The sequence below is a fragment of the Juglans microcarpa x Juglans regia genome, chromosome 6D (assembly GCF_004785595.1).
Source record: "Juglans microcarpa x Juglans regia isolate MS1-56 chromosome 6D, Jm3101_v1.0, whole genome shotgun sequence".
Classification (NCBI taxonomy): Eukaryota; Viridiplantae; Streptophyta; class Magnoliopsida; order Fagales; family Juglandaceae; genus Juglans; species Juglans microcarpa x Juglans regia.
Window position 1 is genome coordinate 11676785 of NC_054604.1, and position 16721 is coordinate 11693505.

Below are 16721 nucleotides of genomic sequence, written 5' to 3' on the forward strand. Positions count from 1 at the left end.
AAATACTAGACAGCTCCCAGATGCACCGCTTACGGGGAATAAAGAATCGACCCATCCGAGAGAGTCATGGAAGAAATACAGTTTTGCATCCTTCTCTGATTAACAGTCGCATGAAAAAACTTAGAATTTTGGTCGCCCTCCAATAGCCATTTCTTTTTTGCTATTTGAGCAAGACACACCTCCTCTCTTTGTTCCCAAGTCTCAAGTTCCAGCTTAGTAAGCAAGAATTCCTTTTCCAACTCAAATGAAAACTAGTTCTGCAAACTAGTTCTGCAACTGATGCTCAATTGATTCCAACCTCACCTCAAGCTCCTTTATATGAGTATTCACGTGACAAAAAATCTGTCGGTTCCAAGCTCGTAAAGCTAGTTTTGTCTTTTTCAGTTAAGCGGCAAGCTTCAACAGACCCTGCTCATGTGTCTGCTTCGTCCAAACATGCTCAACGTAAGACCTGAAAGACCTGAAAGACTCATGAGATGTCCACAAATCGGAACGGAGCTGGACCATACCTCTGTGCCTCATGCTGCCAATGCACCAGCAACGGGCAATGATCCGAGTGTTTCCTCTCAAGACACACATATTTAGCCTCCGAGAAGTTACTTAAAAAACCAGAGTTAACCAATGCTCTATCAAGCCTCGCCCAACTCCATGAATGACCACCATGCCTGTTGCACCAGGTCATTCAACTGCTAACAAAACCATGCTCAAGAAGGCCATAGTGATCTATACAACTATTAAATTCCTCCATTGCAGACAAAGATCATGGGTTGCCTCTAATTCTTTCCCCATCCTCCTGAATTATGTTAAAATCACTAGTCACCAACCACGACGAATCCCCCACTTGTACCTCTTCAAGAGCCTGCCACAAGTTCCTGCGATCCACTTGGCGACAATTCACATAAACAAATGTAGTTAAAAATTTGGCATCACCTGATTGAACCAACCAGTTATCATTTGTTCTGACATAGAGATGATGTCAAAGACACAGTATCCCTCCAAAGCAACCATAACTTACCACCCATGCATGCATTACTACAAAATCTTGGAAAATCAAGAAAAGAAGCCAACCTAGGAATTTTATCATCCTCAGCAAAAGGCTCAGAGATAGCAACCATAGCTGAATTATTTTTCCTAATAATAGAACGTAAGCTTTTCCAAGATGTGCCTAACCCCTGCACATTCCAAACCAATATGGTGTTCGTCATAAATTAAGTTTGTTGGTGCAAGTATGAACCCACTGTGAGAACCTCTTCCCCTGTGCTCCTTGTGTTTTTGAGATAGTCGATGGTGCACCCACTTCCGTATCAGACACATACGATTTATCTCGAGCAAGAGGCTATAGGGGCCTCTCAAACTCCTGCTCCAAATCATAACCACTAACCATACCAGACTGATCATGAAACACCCTCTACTGCATCCTACACTCCATTGCCAGTGTTTCATCAACTATCAAAACAATACCATCCACTGACTCATCCCTCAACCCCCTTCCCGATAGACAATGTGCATCAAGCGGAGCACATACAAGCTACATATAAACCTTAGGCGAAACATTCTCACCCCCCATGCCTTCAATAATAGCCTTCTCAAATCCTTCATTCACCTTTTCTCTCAGAATCCCAATAGAATCAATTAACAAAATGCCTTGTTTAACTATCGCAACCCCGCCCTCTGTTGGTTGAGCTGAAGCACTAACCACCAACTGCCTTCCATCCTTTTCTACAAGCCCCGAATCATTATTATCCGTCACTAGATGTCCTTCTGCAACCACACCATCAAGACCACCAAGCCCTAACCCCGCGACTGCAGAACCTGACGCAATAAGCGTTGCAGGAACAAACAATTTATTCCCCACCTCCTAATGCACTCGAGGACCATCATTCCCTTTAACCTCGCATTCATTCTCCTTATCAGCTTCCACCAATTTTCCTCTTCAGACCCTATTTGACCGCCTTTTTTTTACTCCACAAAAATCACCTGCTTCCTCTCCCCCACTCTACACACCACCTCTATATGCCCTTGTCGATAGCATTTGGAACAATAACAACCATTCTTTTCACACTTGACTTCTTGCCAGACCGTAACATTATTCGAGGGAACTATAGGAAAACCTTGAATAGGTTCCTCCTTCAAATCAATCTCAACACACATCCTTGCCCCTGTTGCCCTCATGCGATTCAGAGTGGCGTTATCCGATCCCAAATAGCGCCCAAACTGTGTAGCGAAAATCTGCAAACAATCCAATCTATATAAATGTAACAACAACCTAGGAAGAAAAATCCATTGCAGTGCAAGAGAGGATTCCTTCCGTAGATCAAAATCTTTCGTCCATCTAAACATTCTAAAACCACAACCAAGAATCGATCTGCCCTCCCGAGCCCAACCATGCACGAAATCTCGTTCAGACTGCATGATAATAAGAACATGATGCTCATCCATGACACTTATCGTAGGAATCTCATGCAACCCCCAAGTCTTGATCACAAACAACCCAATATCATCGATCGAGGGACTGGAACAAACAAACTTCAATACTAAGGCAAATCTGATCTCCTCAGCAACCTTCGTCATCTCTCCTTTTGAAAACACAAAGCCTTTCTCGCCATTGATATCAAGAGGATATCTCAACGGAATTTTGAACGAAGAGACCACCCCTTTCACCACGGCTTGTACATACGTTTTCATGCCACCATCAGATGCCTCTGTCATAGAAGATGGGGGGCCAATGGCAGCCGACATGGCCCCACACTTTCAAGAAAACCTAGGATGCACCCCAGAACGATTCTGAGAATTACAGAGTGTATGTCAAGAAAACCCTTTTATATGGAGAACGTGTTTGAACAAAGACCAAACACGTTTCTCTCATTTCACCACTTAACATTTCAGATCACCTTCTCTTTTCACTTGGTGCAAGTCTCTCTTTGCATCCTTTCATTCCCGAATTTTATGGTATGAATGCCAAGTTAGCAATTGAAAACTTGACTTTTATATAATTAAATAGATATGGTGATTTTTTGGTTGTTCAACTCTATACCAAAAGAAATATATGCGAGCTTACTGTACAAGTTGTTTGGGCAGACTTCAAAGAACGTTTCTCACGGAGCGACGACCCTCAAATCTTTGAATTATAGAAGTTGGTTGGTTGGTATTTTACTCGTCTCTAGACTATAAATTTCTAAAATATAGGTCCTTGCCTAAACAGTACTATTGTGGCCTTCGACTTAATGAAACCTTTTCACCTATGTGAGCACAAATTTGGTAGATGGATCCCCTTCTTGCTATTAATAAAGTTTTCTCTTGGTTACCTAAGAAGAAAAACAACATGAAGTTCAATCTGAGATGATTTCGAGTCATGACTCAGTAGCTATGATCTCTGTTTCTCACATCTATAATAGCTCGGCCTATGGTTTCTCAAAAGCGTCCAAATGGAGGTAAGTTCAATTCTCAAAAATTCAGACCAATTTGTAGTCATTGTGGCATGACTGAGCACGCTAAGGATAAGTGCAATAAATTACACGGATCAATATGCATGGAAGACAATTGGATAGGGTGAAGAGAAGGATGGGCTCTATTTCTTGTTGCAGCATAATACAGATCTTGCTTTTGGTAGTGTTTATGCTTTGCCTTCCATTTCTGTCGTTCTTTATTTTGTCGAATGTATCACCTATTTCTGCTGTAACTTTTGTCTCTAACATCTCTAGTTCGTGGCATTATAGATTGAATAATGCTAGATAAAATCTTATGGTGTACAAATCTCGCGCACTTTATCTGAAAAAAAGTGAGATCTATAATTAAAAAAAAAATAGTCTTTTATGTGTGTTCCATATTTACCCATTTTTTTGAAAGGGAATACGCGAGACTTATACACTCTAAAACTGCAAATATCATTTATCTTATAAACTAGGTTATATTTATTTTTCTAAACAATCTTTTTTGCATCACCAATTTGCTGCTATACCACCATTTTCCTATAAGAGATGTGATGTCTGTTATTTTGCTAGAAAATCTAAGGAAAATGATGCTCTTCTCGTTGGGATTTTTTATTTATTTTTTATTTAGTGATTAAGGAAGTGTTTTTTAATGATGTTGTAAATTTTTATTTTTTAAAAAAACATTTAAAAATGTTAAAAAATACATGTAAAAAAATTAAAAAAAATCTAAAATATACTAGCGGGAAGTCACCAACGAGCCCCCAACGATTGCAGTAGAGCCACCAAAAATCTACTTTAGCTTTTTCTTGAAGAAAGTGATTTGTAACTACTTGTGCATTTGAAATAATATATTGCAGAAATGGATATAAAAACAGGCTAGAGAGAAGTCAGAGCTTCTCTATCTAGGAGGTGGAAAATTCTTCTGCACTTGTTGTTGCTCAGTTTAACGATCAATCCATCTCAACATCTTCTCAATCAGCAACCTCTTCAACCACAACTTTAGCTTTGGATGAAAATGGAATCACTAATCTCACAAACGGAAGCTCTATCATAGAATGGTCTGAACCTTCAACCTGCTCCAAAAACAGAAAAGGCCAACTCAGATAAAATCTTGATAGGAAGGTTAGTAGCAGATAGACATTTGAACAAATATGCAATTCATTCTAGTATTAAAGCCTCTTGGAACTTTATCAAAAAATTTCTCATTGAAGACATGGATATAAGCAAATTTATATTCACCTTTAGATCTCTTCAAGATAAGTTCAGAGTTCTTAATCAAGACCCTTGGAACTTTAAAGGGCATTTACGTATTCTGAAACCTTGGCCCTGGGTGCAACTCTTCATGAAATCAATTTAAACCATTCTATTTTCAATGTGCAAATCCATGGTTCACCTCTAGACCATATAACTCTCAACAATACAATAGAAATTGGAAAAGCAATTGGAACTTTGATTAAAGTGGAAGAAGACCCTCTCTATGGATTAGCCTTCAGAAAATTCATAAGAATCAAAGTTGAGCTAGACATTACAAATCTTCTTCAACAAGGGTTCATGATGCCAAGGCTCAGAAACCATGAAGTATAGGTGGCTTTCAAGTATGAAAAATTATCAGACTTTTGCTATGCATGTGGAAGACTTAGTCATTCCCAAATTTTCTGTGGTTTCCTAAGTTCACCCCCAACAAGGCTTAAATACGGCCCTTGGATCAGAGCTAAATTTAACAACAGTCCCGATAATGCTCAGGCCTTTCATCAAACAGACAATGGGCAACATGAAGAAACAGAACACTTAGACAACCTTAATCGTTTGACATCCACAGATAGTTACAACAAAGGAAAGCAAGCAATTTTTGTGAATAAACAGTATGAACTCACTCTGGAAGGCCAAAATAGACTTACTAGTGGGCATTTTGAGAAACTCTCTGCAAAAAAAGGGGAATTGAGGCAATTTCTTCATTCTCCATTAAGCTTCCAAAAGGCAGATGAAATTTTCGAGAGAACAACGCCAGCAAATTCTCAAACACTATACAACTACAGTGATCAAAGTCCATTAATTCTCTCACCAACAAAAGTAAATGTGTTCACTGTTGAGCCAACCACAAAATCCTGCAACTTCAGTTCAAACCTCAGCAAAATATCCATTTCGTCTTCATGCTCAAAGGCGTAGGCAGCATGCGAATTTATCCCTCAGACGCAAGAATCTCAGAATATCATTTCAGCCATCAAGTCAATGAAAAAGCACTCACCATGGAACTCTTAATGGAATCAAATCTTCTTGGCTATGCAGTGTTATAAATCCCATAACAAAAAAGACTGGCCTAGGCTTGGGATAGGACTTGGTCTTCATTAGGCCCATCTTGTTGAACACACACATATTGAAACAAGGCCACTTTTTATGGGCCCTCAAGATATCTCTACACGGCCTGTTTCAATGCCTTCACCTCAGATTGCTCAAAAGACCGTCCAACCCTTTAAACCCACAACATGTTTCAGCCCATTATTGGTCAAGGCGTATGGCCCTTCAACTACTCAAGTCCCAGGTGACTCTTCCGAGATTTCAGCTCCAAGTCCAGATATTGAAAGTGTTAAGGAACCACCTCAACCTCAGATGAATTTTCAACCTCAGATCGATTTTCAACTAATTGAAGACTTAAATCCCCAGTGTGAAATTAGTCCCATGCAGATGGAAATGGCAACAAAAATATCTACAGATCCCATTCAAGCTTCATAGTATATTGATAAAGATCTAAGTCCAAGAGAGATTACTGAAGTAATCCTACCTTAAAAAATGCATCAAAATGTTGAGCTTGCTGAAGCTCCCAAGAGAAAATCTCAACATCTCATTAAAGTTGAGAAAAAAGACCCAATTGAGTGTACAACTCTAGAGCTTCAAATAGATGAATCTTCTATGGCCATAGCTCTTCTGGAAATGCTTTCGGGTTCTTTGGGCAAGGAGAAAAAATTAAAAGGGAAAGCAAAATACAATCCTTACAGCAAACCACCCTCTCATTCCCAAGGAAAATCCAAAACAGTTAGCGAGACAAGCTTAAAAATGTCTCTACAAGCTAAGTGAAAACAATGGTTTGGAATTGTAGGGGACTAACCCGCCCCAAAACAATCAGAAACTTAAGGGCTAATATTAGGAAATATAACCCTAATGTAGTTTTTTTGTCGAAAACCTTGGTGACGGATGACCACACCATATCTATTGTTAATAGTATAGATTTTCATCATTTTGTTTACAGTCCTGCTGTTTGTAAAAAAAGGGGGCCTTCTACTTTTATGGCGACCGGGTGTAGAAATCGAACATGTATATATAAATAGTAATGCAATCTCAATTTTAGTCTACTCTGATCATTTACATCAACTATGGTTAATTACGTATGTGTATGCACCAACTCAATGGAACAACAAAGTTAACTTCTGGAGCCACTTAGATTCTTTATATCAAGCTTTTCCGGGGCCTTGGGTTTGTATCGGAAATTTTAACGATCTCATTAATCAATTTGAAAAATATGGGAGGCCCGTCTCTAACAACCCAAATAAGGGCCTCAAAGCTCTCATGGACAGAAATGGCCTGATCGACATTGGTTATATGAGCCCAAAGTTCACATAGACTAATAACAGATAAGAAAATGCACTCATAAGAGAAATATTAGACCGTGTAATTGCAAATCAAGAATGGAGACTACATTTTTTAGATGTCACATTACAACATTTAGCACCATCAGCATCAGATCATTATCCAATCTTATTGCATACCACGACCAATATACTCCAAGCCCCTTCTTTCAAGTTTGAAGAATTCTGGACTCGTGAGCCTTTAAGCCACCAAATAATAAGTGATGCATGGAGTATACTTCATCTGGGCAATCCATCCTACATCCTATGCAAGAAAATTAAGTCCACCAAAGAAGCACTCAAAGCTTGGAACAAAACTCACTTCAGGAAAATCAACCATAATATACTTCAGATTGAAAGTGAACTTCTTAAGGCACAAGACAATCTTATGACTCCCTCCAACCAAGAAAAAGAAAGAGCTTTGCAACACAGACTTCACAAGTAAAGAGAATATGAACAAATCTTATGGAGACAAAAAGCCAGATTCACTTGGCTTACTTCAATGCAACACCAAAATTTATCACTTGACAACAACTATCCGAAGAAGAATGAATGCTATTGAATTAATCAAACTGGGACTAGGTATTTGGACTATAGACCCTCTTGAGATAGAATCTACTTTTATTAATCATTTCAGCTCTATATATTCCTCTTCAAATCCAATCGTTCCGGATCGTTTGGATAATCTCTTTGATAAGCAAATATCGTATATAGAGAATGAATCTCTAATTGCCATATCAGAAGAAAAGGAAATATTAGAAGCTCTAAAACAGATTCCCAATAACAAAGCTCCAAGGCCTGATGGAATGACGACCCTATTTTATAAGCACTACTAGAATATTGTTAACATTATGTCATACTAGCAGTGCAGAATTTCTTTAGAAGTGGTCAACTTATAAAGTAGATTAATCATACCAATATTGCTCTTGTCCCAAAGACGTCAAGCACAAATAGTCCAAGCCAATATCGCCCCATTAGCCTTACAAATGTCAGTTACAAGATTATAACCAAAATCATGGTCAACCGCCTCAAAAGCTTACTCCCAAAAATCATTTCTCCACTCCAAATAACTTTTGTCTCAAGTAGAAACATTAAAGAAAATACTATCATAGCTCATGAGCTTTTTCACCATCTCAAAAGGAAAACAGGGAAAAAAGATTTGATGTCAATTAAGCTAGATATGGAAAAGGCTTTTGATTAGGTGGAATGAGAATTTCTCTTTGTAGTGATGAAAAATCTGGGTTTCACTCAAAAATGGATAAATTTGATAAATGAGTGCATATCAACAGTGTCATTCTCCATCCTCATCAACGGTTCACTAAGAGGCTTTTTCAAATCTCAGAGAGGTATCAGGCAAGGTGATCCAATATCACCCTTTCTTTTTATACTGGTCACAAAAGCACTATCTAGAATCTTATTAAAGGCCGAAGCTCAATAGAAACTGGAAGGGGTACAAATTAGTATAAATAGTCCAACATTGTCACACTTATTATTTGCAAATGATACAATTATCTTTGCAAAGGCAACAGAAAAAAAGGCACAAAACATTTCAGAGTGTCTAGCAAAATATCAAAGTTGGTCTGGGTAGAAGATAAATCTGAGCAAATCTTCAATGTTTATTACCAGGAATACAAGCCAAATAACAAAAACTTCTATTTCTCAATGGCTGCCTGATAAAACAGCATAAGCTAGAATGAAATATTTGGGATTACCAACCTCGTTCAATAGAAGCAAAAAAGAAAATTACAGTGTAATGATATCCAAAGTGGAGAAAAAATTAGAAGGTTGGAAATTAAAACTACTAGCCCAGGTAGGCAGAACCATGCTAATCAAATCTATAGTAAGCACGATACCTTCATATCATATGAGCTAATTTCAATTGCCAAAATCAGTATGCAAAACACTTAATATAGCCTTCCAAAACTTTTGATGGGGATTCTCAAAAGACAAAATTCACCATATGACACTAAAGTCATGGAAGTCTATCTGTCTACCGAAAAAAGAAGGTGGCCTGGGTATCAGATTAATGGAGAAGATGAATCAAGCAATGCTTGCAAAAACAAGGTGGGAATTAAGTGGACCTAATAATGGTTTGTACTCAATCATAACTGCTAAATACCTAAAGAACACAACTTTCTAGGAGGCAACACAGAAGGCAACTGATTCATGCATGTGGAAGGGAATACTCAAAACAAAAGACTTGCTCAACAAAAGTCGTTGGTACCAAATCTACAGTGGAGAATCACTAAATATCTGGTCAGACCTGTGGATTCCTTCACTGAATAACTTCAAACCATAGCAAATACAAGGTATGACCCTAGATTATCCAACGCTTACAGTTTTAGATCTCATAAACAATAATCCTAGGAATTGGGATGTTCCAAAAATGCAAAATCTCTTTGATCAGGAAAGTGTATCAGAATTACAAAAAATTCCTCTCTCAGCAAGATCACTTGAGCAAGATAAAGTTGTCTGGACACTAAGCCGCAATGGAAAATACTCAGTCAAAACAACTTATCAGGCAACATTACAAACCCAAGTATCAAACCATCATGACTTCTAAATATCACTCTTCAAGCCAATGTGGACTCTAAAAATTCATGATCATCATAAATTACTGATCTGGAAACTACTTTGAAATATTCTTCATACTAAATCACGAATTGGTAAATTCATTTTCCATCAAAAATCTGAAGAATGTCCACTCTACAATCAGGAGAAAGAGTCTCTAATGCATCTATTTATAGAATGTCCTATCATCAGAATTTTGTGACAACAGAGCAGTTGGCCCCTAAATCTTGCAAGTTTACCTATTGATTCTATATCAGACTGGATCAGAATAATCATCTATCCAAAAAAAGAATTGGAACTTTGAAAAGAGGAAAGACACGACTTCCAACTATTTGCAGTCATAATGCTTGATTTTATTTGGAAAAAGAGAAATGATATCGTCCATAATCACACCTCTTTATCACTTGAAGAGGCAAATATCCAGCTTAAACATATATATGAAGATCATAAAGAAGTTTGGAAAGAAAGACTGAGTCAACATAGCAAATAAGAAGAATGAAAACCACCTCCTCCAAATTATCAAAGCTTCTCCTTCGATGCAGCAGTACGAGACCAATTCTCAGTAATCTCAGTAATACAAAGAAACCACAATAGAGACATTCTAGGGATAATAATGAAAAAGGTACAGACTATTATTTCTTTAGTGGCAGAAGCGATGGCAGCACTGCTAGCATCCAACATGGCTTCCTCTCAAAATCTTGCGAAAATAGAAGGGGATGCCCAATCGATAATTACTTCTATTGAAATATCGGATTCCACTCCTTTCTGTAACATCTCAACCATCATTGGGGACATTCATTACATCTCTCAATATCATCAAGATTGAAAATTTGCTAAAATTTATTTATCTCAAAATCGATGTGCGCACTCAGCGTGCAGCTACCAATCATGTTTTTGAAAGTCTACCCTGAGATAATATTCTTAGTTGTTTTTTGTATATTAATAGTGAAAATGATCTACCTTAAACTTCTGTAACTTTTTTATTTATAATATACTTGATTAGAAAAAAAAAAAAACGAAAAAGAAATAACATATTGCGACCTGTGGGTCCTTCTCTACTCCAACTTTAGATGGTTTTCGATATTTCCTTACCAATGTTAATAACTACACACGTACTGCTTGGATATACTTACTGAACACCACTTACTGAACACCAACTCAGAAACTTCTTCCAAGTTGCTCTTATTTTGCCCTTGTTGAAGCACAATTTAACTTCCAAGTTAAAACCCTACGTACGGAGTGGTAATGAAACTGAATTAGATTTGTCTTCCATTTATGGTTTATAAGGAAATCATTCATCACTTCATTTTGGAGAGATTGCTAGTGCTTCCGAGAAAATTTATCACTTCATTTTGAAGTGATTGTGTACTTACAGCTGCTTACTTTATGAGTAATGTTAAATACAAACACCAAATAGCCAAATTCCGTGCAAGATAAAATCTGCAATTTGATTTTACTAATATCGAGGGCGAGCTTTTACATATCGGTATTCGAGATTCATAAATTATACAATGTGATTGTATTGAATTTTATACTTCCCAAATTTTAAACTGTTTAAAATTTAATAAAAATACAGTCTTATCAAAATGAATAATGAGCATGAATATGAAATTGTCATCTAAAAACTCAAATGTATGGTAAAACCGTAATTAGATAGAAAAGTTATATATGGTAAAACCGTAATTAAATACTTTTAGACCTTATAATTTATAGAAAATTTAGTTTTACCATAACTTTTCTATCTAATTACGGTTTCACCATAAACTTTTCTATCTAATTACGGTTTCACCATAAACTTTTCATTATTGCATTTCAGCCCCTAAACTTTGCTAAAACTTCATTTTAACCCCTATTTTTATTATTTTCCTCACAAATAATTTTCTTTAGATTTCTTACCTATCCTTATACTTATTTCCATTAAAAGTTAAATTAAACACCATAAAAGTTTATAAAGCTTTTTTAAATACTTTGTGAGAATTTTTTTTTAAAAGAGTAATGTTAGATACAGTTTTAAGGTGTGCAAATTTTATTCACTCATTTTGAAAAATATTGAGGTCTTCAATTTAAATTTTTTTTTTTTTTTTTTATGTAAGTCTCAAATTTAGTTACTTTTTTAAAAAAAAATGTGCAAAATTTACATATTTTAAGATTGTAAATATAATTTCTCTTTTAAAAATCTTGAGGGATTTTTACATAAGTTGTTCGGAAATGAGAACATTGGCCCTATGCACCAATAAGCTCTCGTATCTAATGATTTTCTTTGCTTTCAAATATAGTAATTGGTCCAATGTTAGGCAAATGGGTATTAAATTGTACCAACAAATTAAATGAATATGAAACATATTTCGAAGTTAAAACATTGATACTCAGTGTGCTTATATTCAAATGTAATAATAAAAAAGAAAAGATGCTATTGATTTAGAAGAATATGAGGAAGAATCATAATGATCATGTGGCTAGTGGGCCATTTCCTGAATCTTTGTGAGGATGCTCGTAGTTTCTAGAAACATTTGGGGAGGAAAATCTAAGATTTCTAGACATATCTAACTCTACATAAAAAAAAAAAAAAATACTTTAGTCACAAAAAAATTATATAAAAATAAATTTACAAACTGACGTGACTTGATGCAGTACGTTAGATTGAAAAGTTACTTTTAGTGTAAAATATATATAATAGATCATATAAAATCATGTCAGTTTGTAGATTTATTTTTATGTAATATTTTTGTGTCTGTAGCGTTTCTAAAAAAAATCTTATCATCGTGAAGGCCAATTTGACCCTAATTAAATTATTTCTTCTTTTATTGGATAACACTCCCATAAAATTCTCATCATTGTGGCATTTGAATGAGACAATCTTTTAGCATTACCAAAGGTAATCTTTTGCATTCTTAGGAATGCTAAAACATTACTCCAAGAATCCGAGAAGATTACCTTATTATTTGGATGAATTTATTCAGAGAATCCAGATGCCCATAAATAATCCAGTCTCATAAATGATTGCTCATGGAACTACTAATGTTTGATAGGCAGGATATCAATTAGTTAACTATATGTCTAAATACGAAATTTATATGAAAAAATTAATTTTGTAATAATTGATCAAATTCTTTTTCAAAAGAATTACATAGTACTTACTCACTTCACGATTGTATATATCTAGTATTACCCATATACTTTTAAGGTTGTCTTTCAATTTTCTGTCATATTTTTCTTATTTGCCTCCTTCCTCATTTGGATACACAAATGAAATGATATGAAATGAGATATTTTGAATAGTAGTAAAAATTTTAAATTAAGATGAGATGAAATAGTTTGTAAAAAAAATGTATTTGGATAGTGACATGAGATGAGATAATTTTTAATTTTTGAGATTTGAAAAAGGTGTGGGTACCACTGTTTAATAGAGTATCCGAATTGTGCACTGTTCAAGTCAGTTTTCACTATTCATATACTGTTTGTGCACTGTTCATGTATTGTTTATGTCAGTTTTGGTACTGTTCATGTCAGTTTTGACTGTTTTACATTGTTTATTTACTATTCATTTAAGTGGATGTTTTCAAAACTTAAAAGATAAAATATTATGTTTGGATAGTCAAAATTACTGTACAGTACAACTACAAATGAGATGTTTTCATTTGTATTGGCTAACCAAACTGGGCTAATCACCTGGAAGTTTTGGCATCTCTCTTGAGAAATAATGGATTTCTTTTGGTAGCACATATAATTCTATTTGGAATAGATTTTATAAGTTCTTGTTTTTATAATATAATTATATCTAATTAATGCATTTAATATAATTATATCTAATTTATTTATTTAAATACCTAAATTATAAATAGATATATTTAAAGTGAACTTTTCTTATAATTTATATAATAAAACAATCAAGCACGCGGCCTCTATACATAAACCCATAAAAGCACGTCCGCTCAAAGCCCTAGGAATCCCAGACGAAAAGAAAAGAAAAGAACTCTCAGACCCATCGTCGTGCTCTTAATCTGGTCCCCACTGAAACTGTAACCATTCATCAGTCCGAGGTACGTACATTCCCTCTGTATTTACGATCTTCTCCATATTCTCTAGAAACAATGTTTTTCATTTGCTTGGCCGTGGATTCAGGGTTTAAGGGGCTGCTGGTTGATCAAAATCTAACGTTCCTTTAGGATTTATACGTGTTCGTTGCCCTTTTCTTCTAGTTAAACGGTCACAGTCTAGTTGAAGGTTTATTTCTTGACCTTACGTGGTTTTTCTTCAGGTTGTTTTTACAGAATATGTTTGTTTTCTATTGAAATTTCCTTTTAATTATCGTTTTAAAATTATTTTGGTTTCTAGTTTTGAGAGATCATTGTTTTCTACGAGCACGTAACAATTCTGAATTTGTATATATGTGATTGTACTGTTGAGGTATATATTCGATGCTACTTCTTTGTATGTGTAAAAAGCTTTTGTTTTTATATATAGTTTACTGCGTCGCGAAATCCTAGGAAGTAATTTTGTCATTCTCTAGGTGACTGGTTGTGAACTTATTGCTCGGGTTCAACTGACGTCGAGTTTTTTGGTATTTTATTCTTTTTTTTTTTTTTTAATCGAGTTTTGGTCTTTATTCGATCCAAAGTTATGGGTCATTTCATTCAAGAATAACACATTGTCCAACAACTGTCGAGGTTTGTTTCACGCAGCATATATAATTTTGACTAAAGATATTATTGAATGATGGAATTCCATTTCATTTTCTTTAAAATATTAATTTTGACTAAAGATATATAGGAGTGAGAACCACTTTTTTGTGTTCCAAAATCTACAGATCTGTGATGGCTGCAAAACGTATTAGTAAGGAGCTAAAGGATCTGCAGAAGGACCCTCCTGTTTCTTGCAGTGCTGGTTTGTGCCCAAAGTTTCTCATTGTTTTTTTAATCCACTTCTATGTTTGTTGGCATTTACCATATAAGCGCGATAATATTCAAGTTTTATATCTTTACAGGCCCTGTTGGACGAGACATGTTTCATTGGCAAGCAACAATAATTGGCCCAGAGGATAGCCTTTATGCTGGGGGTGTGTTCTCGGTAAACATACACTTCCCACCAGATTACCCATTTAAGCCACCAAAGGTAAAGAATTACCGATCCTTTATGAATGTAGAGTTTTGAGGTGTTTCCATACGTATCACTACACTTGTCTTCCGCCCCGTGTGTGCGTGCCTTCTAATTTTATTTGTTACTTTCCTTTGCAAGATTTAGTGGATCATATTTGTAAGGGGATATAAATTGAATTTTGAATATTATATATACTTTAATACAAGTGCAAGTGTTCTTTCGATTGTCATGACACCTAGGTTAGTGAATTGACCAATATGCCATTATACAATGTTAATGATCCCAGCTGATTCATAGTTTCTTGTTTTAAATGTAGTTGTTTCTCTCTCTATTTTTCCCAATTTTATTCAGAAATTGGCTGGAAAAAAAAAAAACTTTTGAGAAAAGAAAAGAAAAGAAACAAGACATTATATACATATGTAATGTGTGTGTGTGTGTTTGTTTGTTACATATATATGGTTATTTAAAAAACAATTCAACTTTTTCAAATTCCAAAATAATAATAATATTAAAAATAATATTCTAACAATATTTTATTTAACTCAATCTAAAACTATTCCAACTCATCTTTGAATCCGAACGGAGTCTTATTTTTCAAAATTGTACAAAGACATTATCATTGAATTAAATTTGTTGGGGAAGCTTGGCTCGATGGAGGTTGCACTTCCTTGATCTGATCCCAAGGCCAATTGTATGAAATTATCGGTTTGGTCCTTGAATGCAAATTCATTACCTATATTATCTGGAGTACTATTTGTTTTTTATGCTCTAGTAACATTTTGGACTCTTGATTTTTTCAACAGTTGGCGTTTGATTATCTGTGGGCACTTGTGAATAGTAAAATCTCTTCATGCTTTGATCGTATAGGTATCTTAAGGTACATTTCACGAAACAACCTTAATGCTTTGGCAGGTATCCTTCAAAACAAAGGTTTTCCACCCTAACATCAACAACAATGGAAGTATATGCCTTGATATTCTTAAAGAACAGTGGAGCCCTGCTCTTACAGTTTCTAAGGTATTATTTTTCTGATATCTTTAGTTTCTTACCTATATATGCAATTCATCTTGGTTATTGGGTTTAGTAATCCCGACTCTAGATGTTGTGGTTTTGGGCTTGACATTGTAAAAAGCCACTTCTAATATATCTAAATTACATAGAGAAAACTATGTTGCGCTCTATCAAACTACCATTGTTTTTTCAATTTGTACCCTCAACTACCTATAAAAAGAATTTATACCCTAAACTACAAAAGCTGCCAAACTACACCCTAAAGCTCCAAATTTTAGCAATTTGCACACTCAGTTAAGATATGAAAATTTAGATCGATGAAAATAGGACATGTGACAATGTTTAAGGTCAATATTAATCCTTTAGTTAAGGTGCTATACTTTGACAGTTTAGGGTGTAAAAATTGACGATTTTAGTATTTTATATACAAATTGAAAAACAGTGATAGTTTGAGAGTGCAAAATATAATTTTCCCTTTAGTTAGTGCTGACTAAAGAAATAAATTGTTTGTCTAATACAAGTACTGGTGACAGGTGCTATTGTCAATATGCTCATTGCTTACAGATCCAAACCCAGATGATCCTCTTGTCCCTGAGATTGCTCACATGTACAAGACCGACAGAGCCAAGTATGAGGCTACTGCTCGAATTTGGACTGAGAAATATGCCAGCTCTTAATTTTCTTGAAATCAAGATGAATATATACTTAAGTAATTTTCATTTGTCCATCTATTATCTTAATGAATCTTTATCCTTTTATATGAATACAAGGGTCTTTTAGAATTTGAGTTTTGTTTGTACATTCTTATTTCTGTTGTTGCATTCTTATAATCTGTTTTTGATTGATAAACAAAGTTTTATTGATCATAAGATTAGGCAAAAACCCAAGTATACAGAACATATACAAGAGAATCGCTTGTGTGTTCTAGTTTAGTGATATAAGAAGTTCATAAAAGATCATTCCATTAAAATCAATTACAACTAACCAATGG

The 16721-nt window shown here is 35.1% G+C and overlaps 1 protein-coding gene across 3 annotated transcripts; it reads left to right on the forward strand.

Annotated features, from left to right (window-relative positions):
- Positions 1-13528: 13528 nt before the first annotated feature.
- Positions 13529-16517, forward strand: LOC121233960 (ubiquitin-conjugating enzyme E2-17 kDa-like). 3 transcript variants are annotated; one of them, XM_041129742.1, is made up of 6 exons: positions 13530-13662; positions 13745-13846; positions 14430-14506; positions 14607-14734; positions 15632-15736; positions 16264-16517. In XM_041129742.1, exons 3-6 carry the CDS (start codon positions 14437-14439, stop codon positions 16405-16407), a joined length of 447 nt encoding a protein of 148 aa, XP_040985676.1. In that variant the 5' UTR covers positions 13530-13662; positions 13745-13846; positions 14430-14436; the 3' UTR covers positions 16408-16517. The 3 variants fall into 3 exon arrangements, with proteins under 3 accessions (XP_040985677.1, XP_040985676.1, XP_040985678.1); XM_041129743.1 differs by lacking the exon at positions 13745-13846 and having other exon boundaries at positions 13529-13658; positions 14427-14506; XM_041129744.1 differs by lacking the exon at positions 13745-13846 and having other exon boundaries at positions 13536-13662.
- Positions 16518-16721: the final 204 nt, after the last annotated feature.

What these genes read in the sequence shown, in the direction of transcription:
- LOC121233960 (XM_041129743.1), top strand. Translation starts at nt 14,437, where the DNA reads ATGGCTGCAAAACGTATTAGTAAGGAGCTAAAGGATCTGCAGAAGGAC. An exon ending in TCCTGTTTCTTGCAGTGCTG is followed by an intron (nt 14,507 to 14,606) that starts GTTTGTGCCCAA and finishes ATATCTTTACAG; the next exon opens with GCCCTGTTGGACGAGACATG. An exon ending in ACCCATTTAAGCCACCAAAG is followed by an intron (nt 14,735 to 15,631) that starts GTAAAGAATTAC and finishes ATGCTTTGGCAG; the next exon opens with GTATCCTTCAAAACAAAGGT.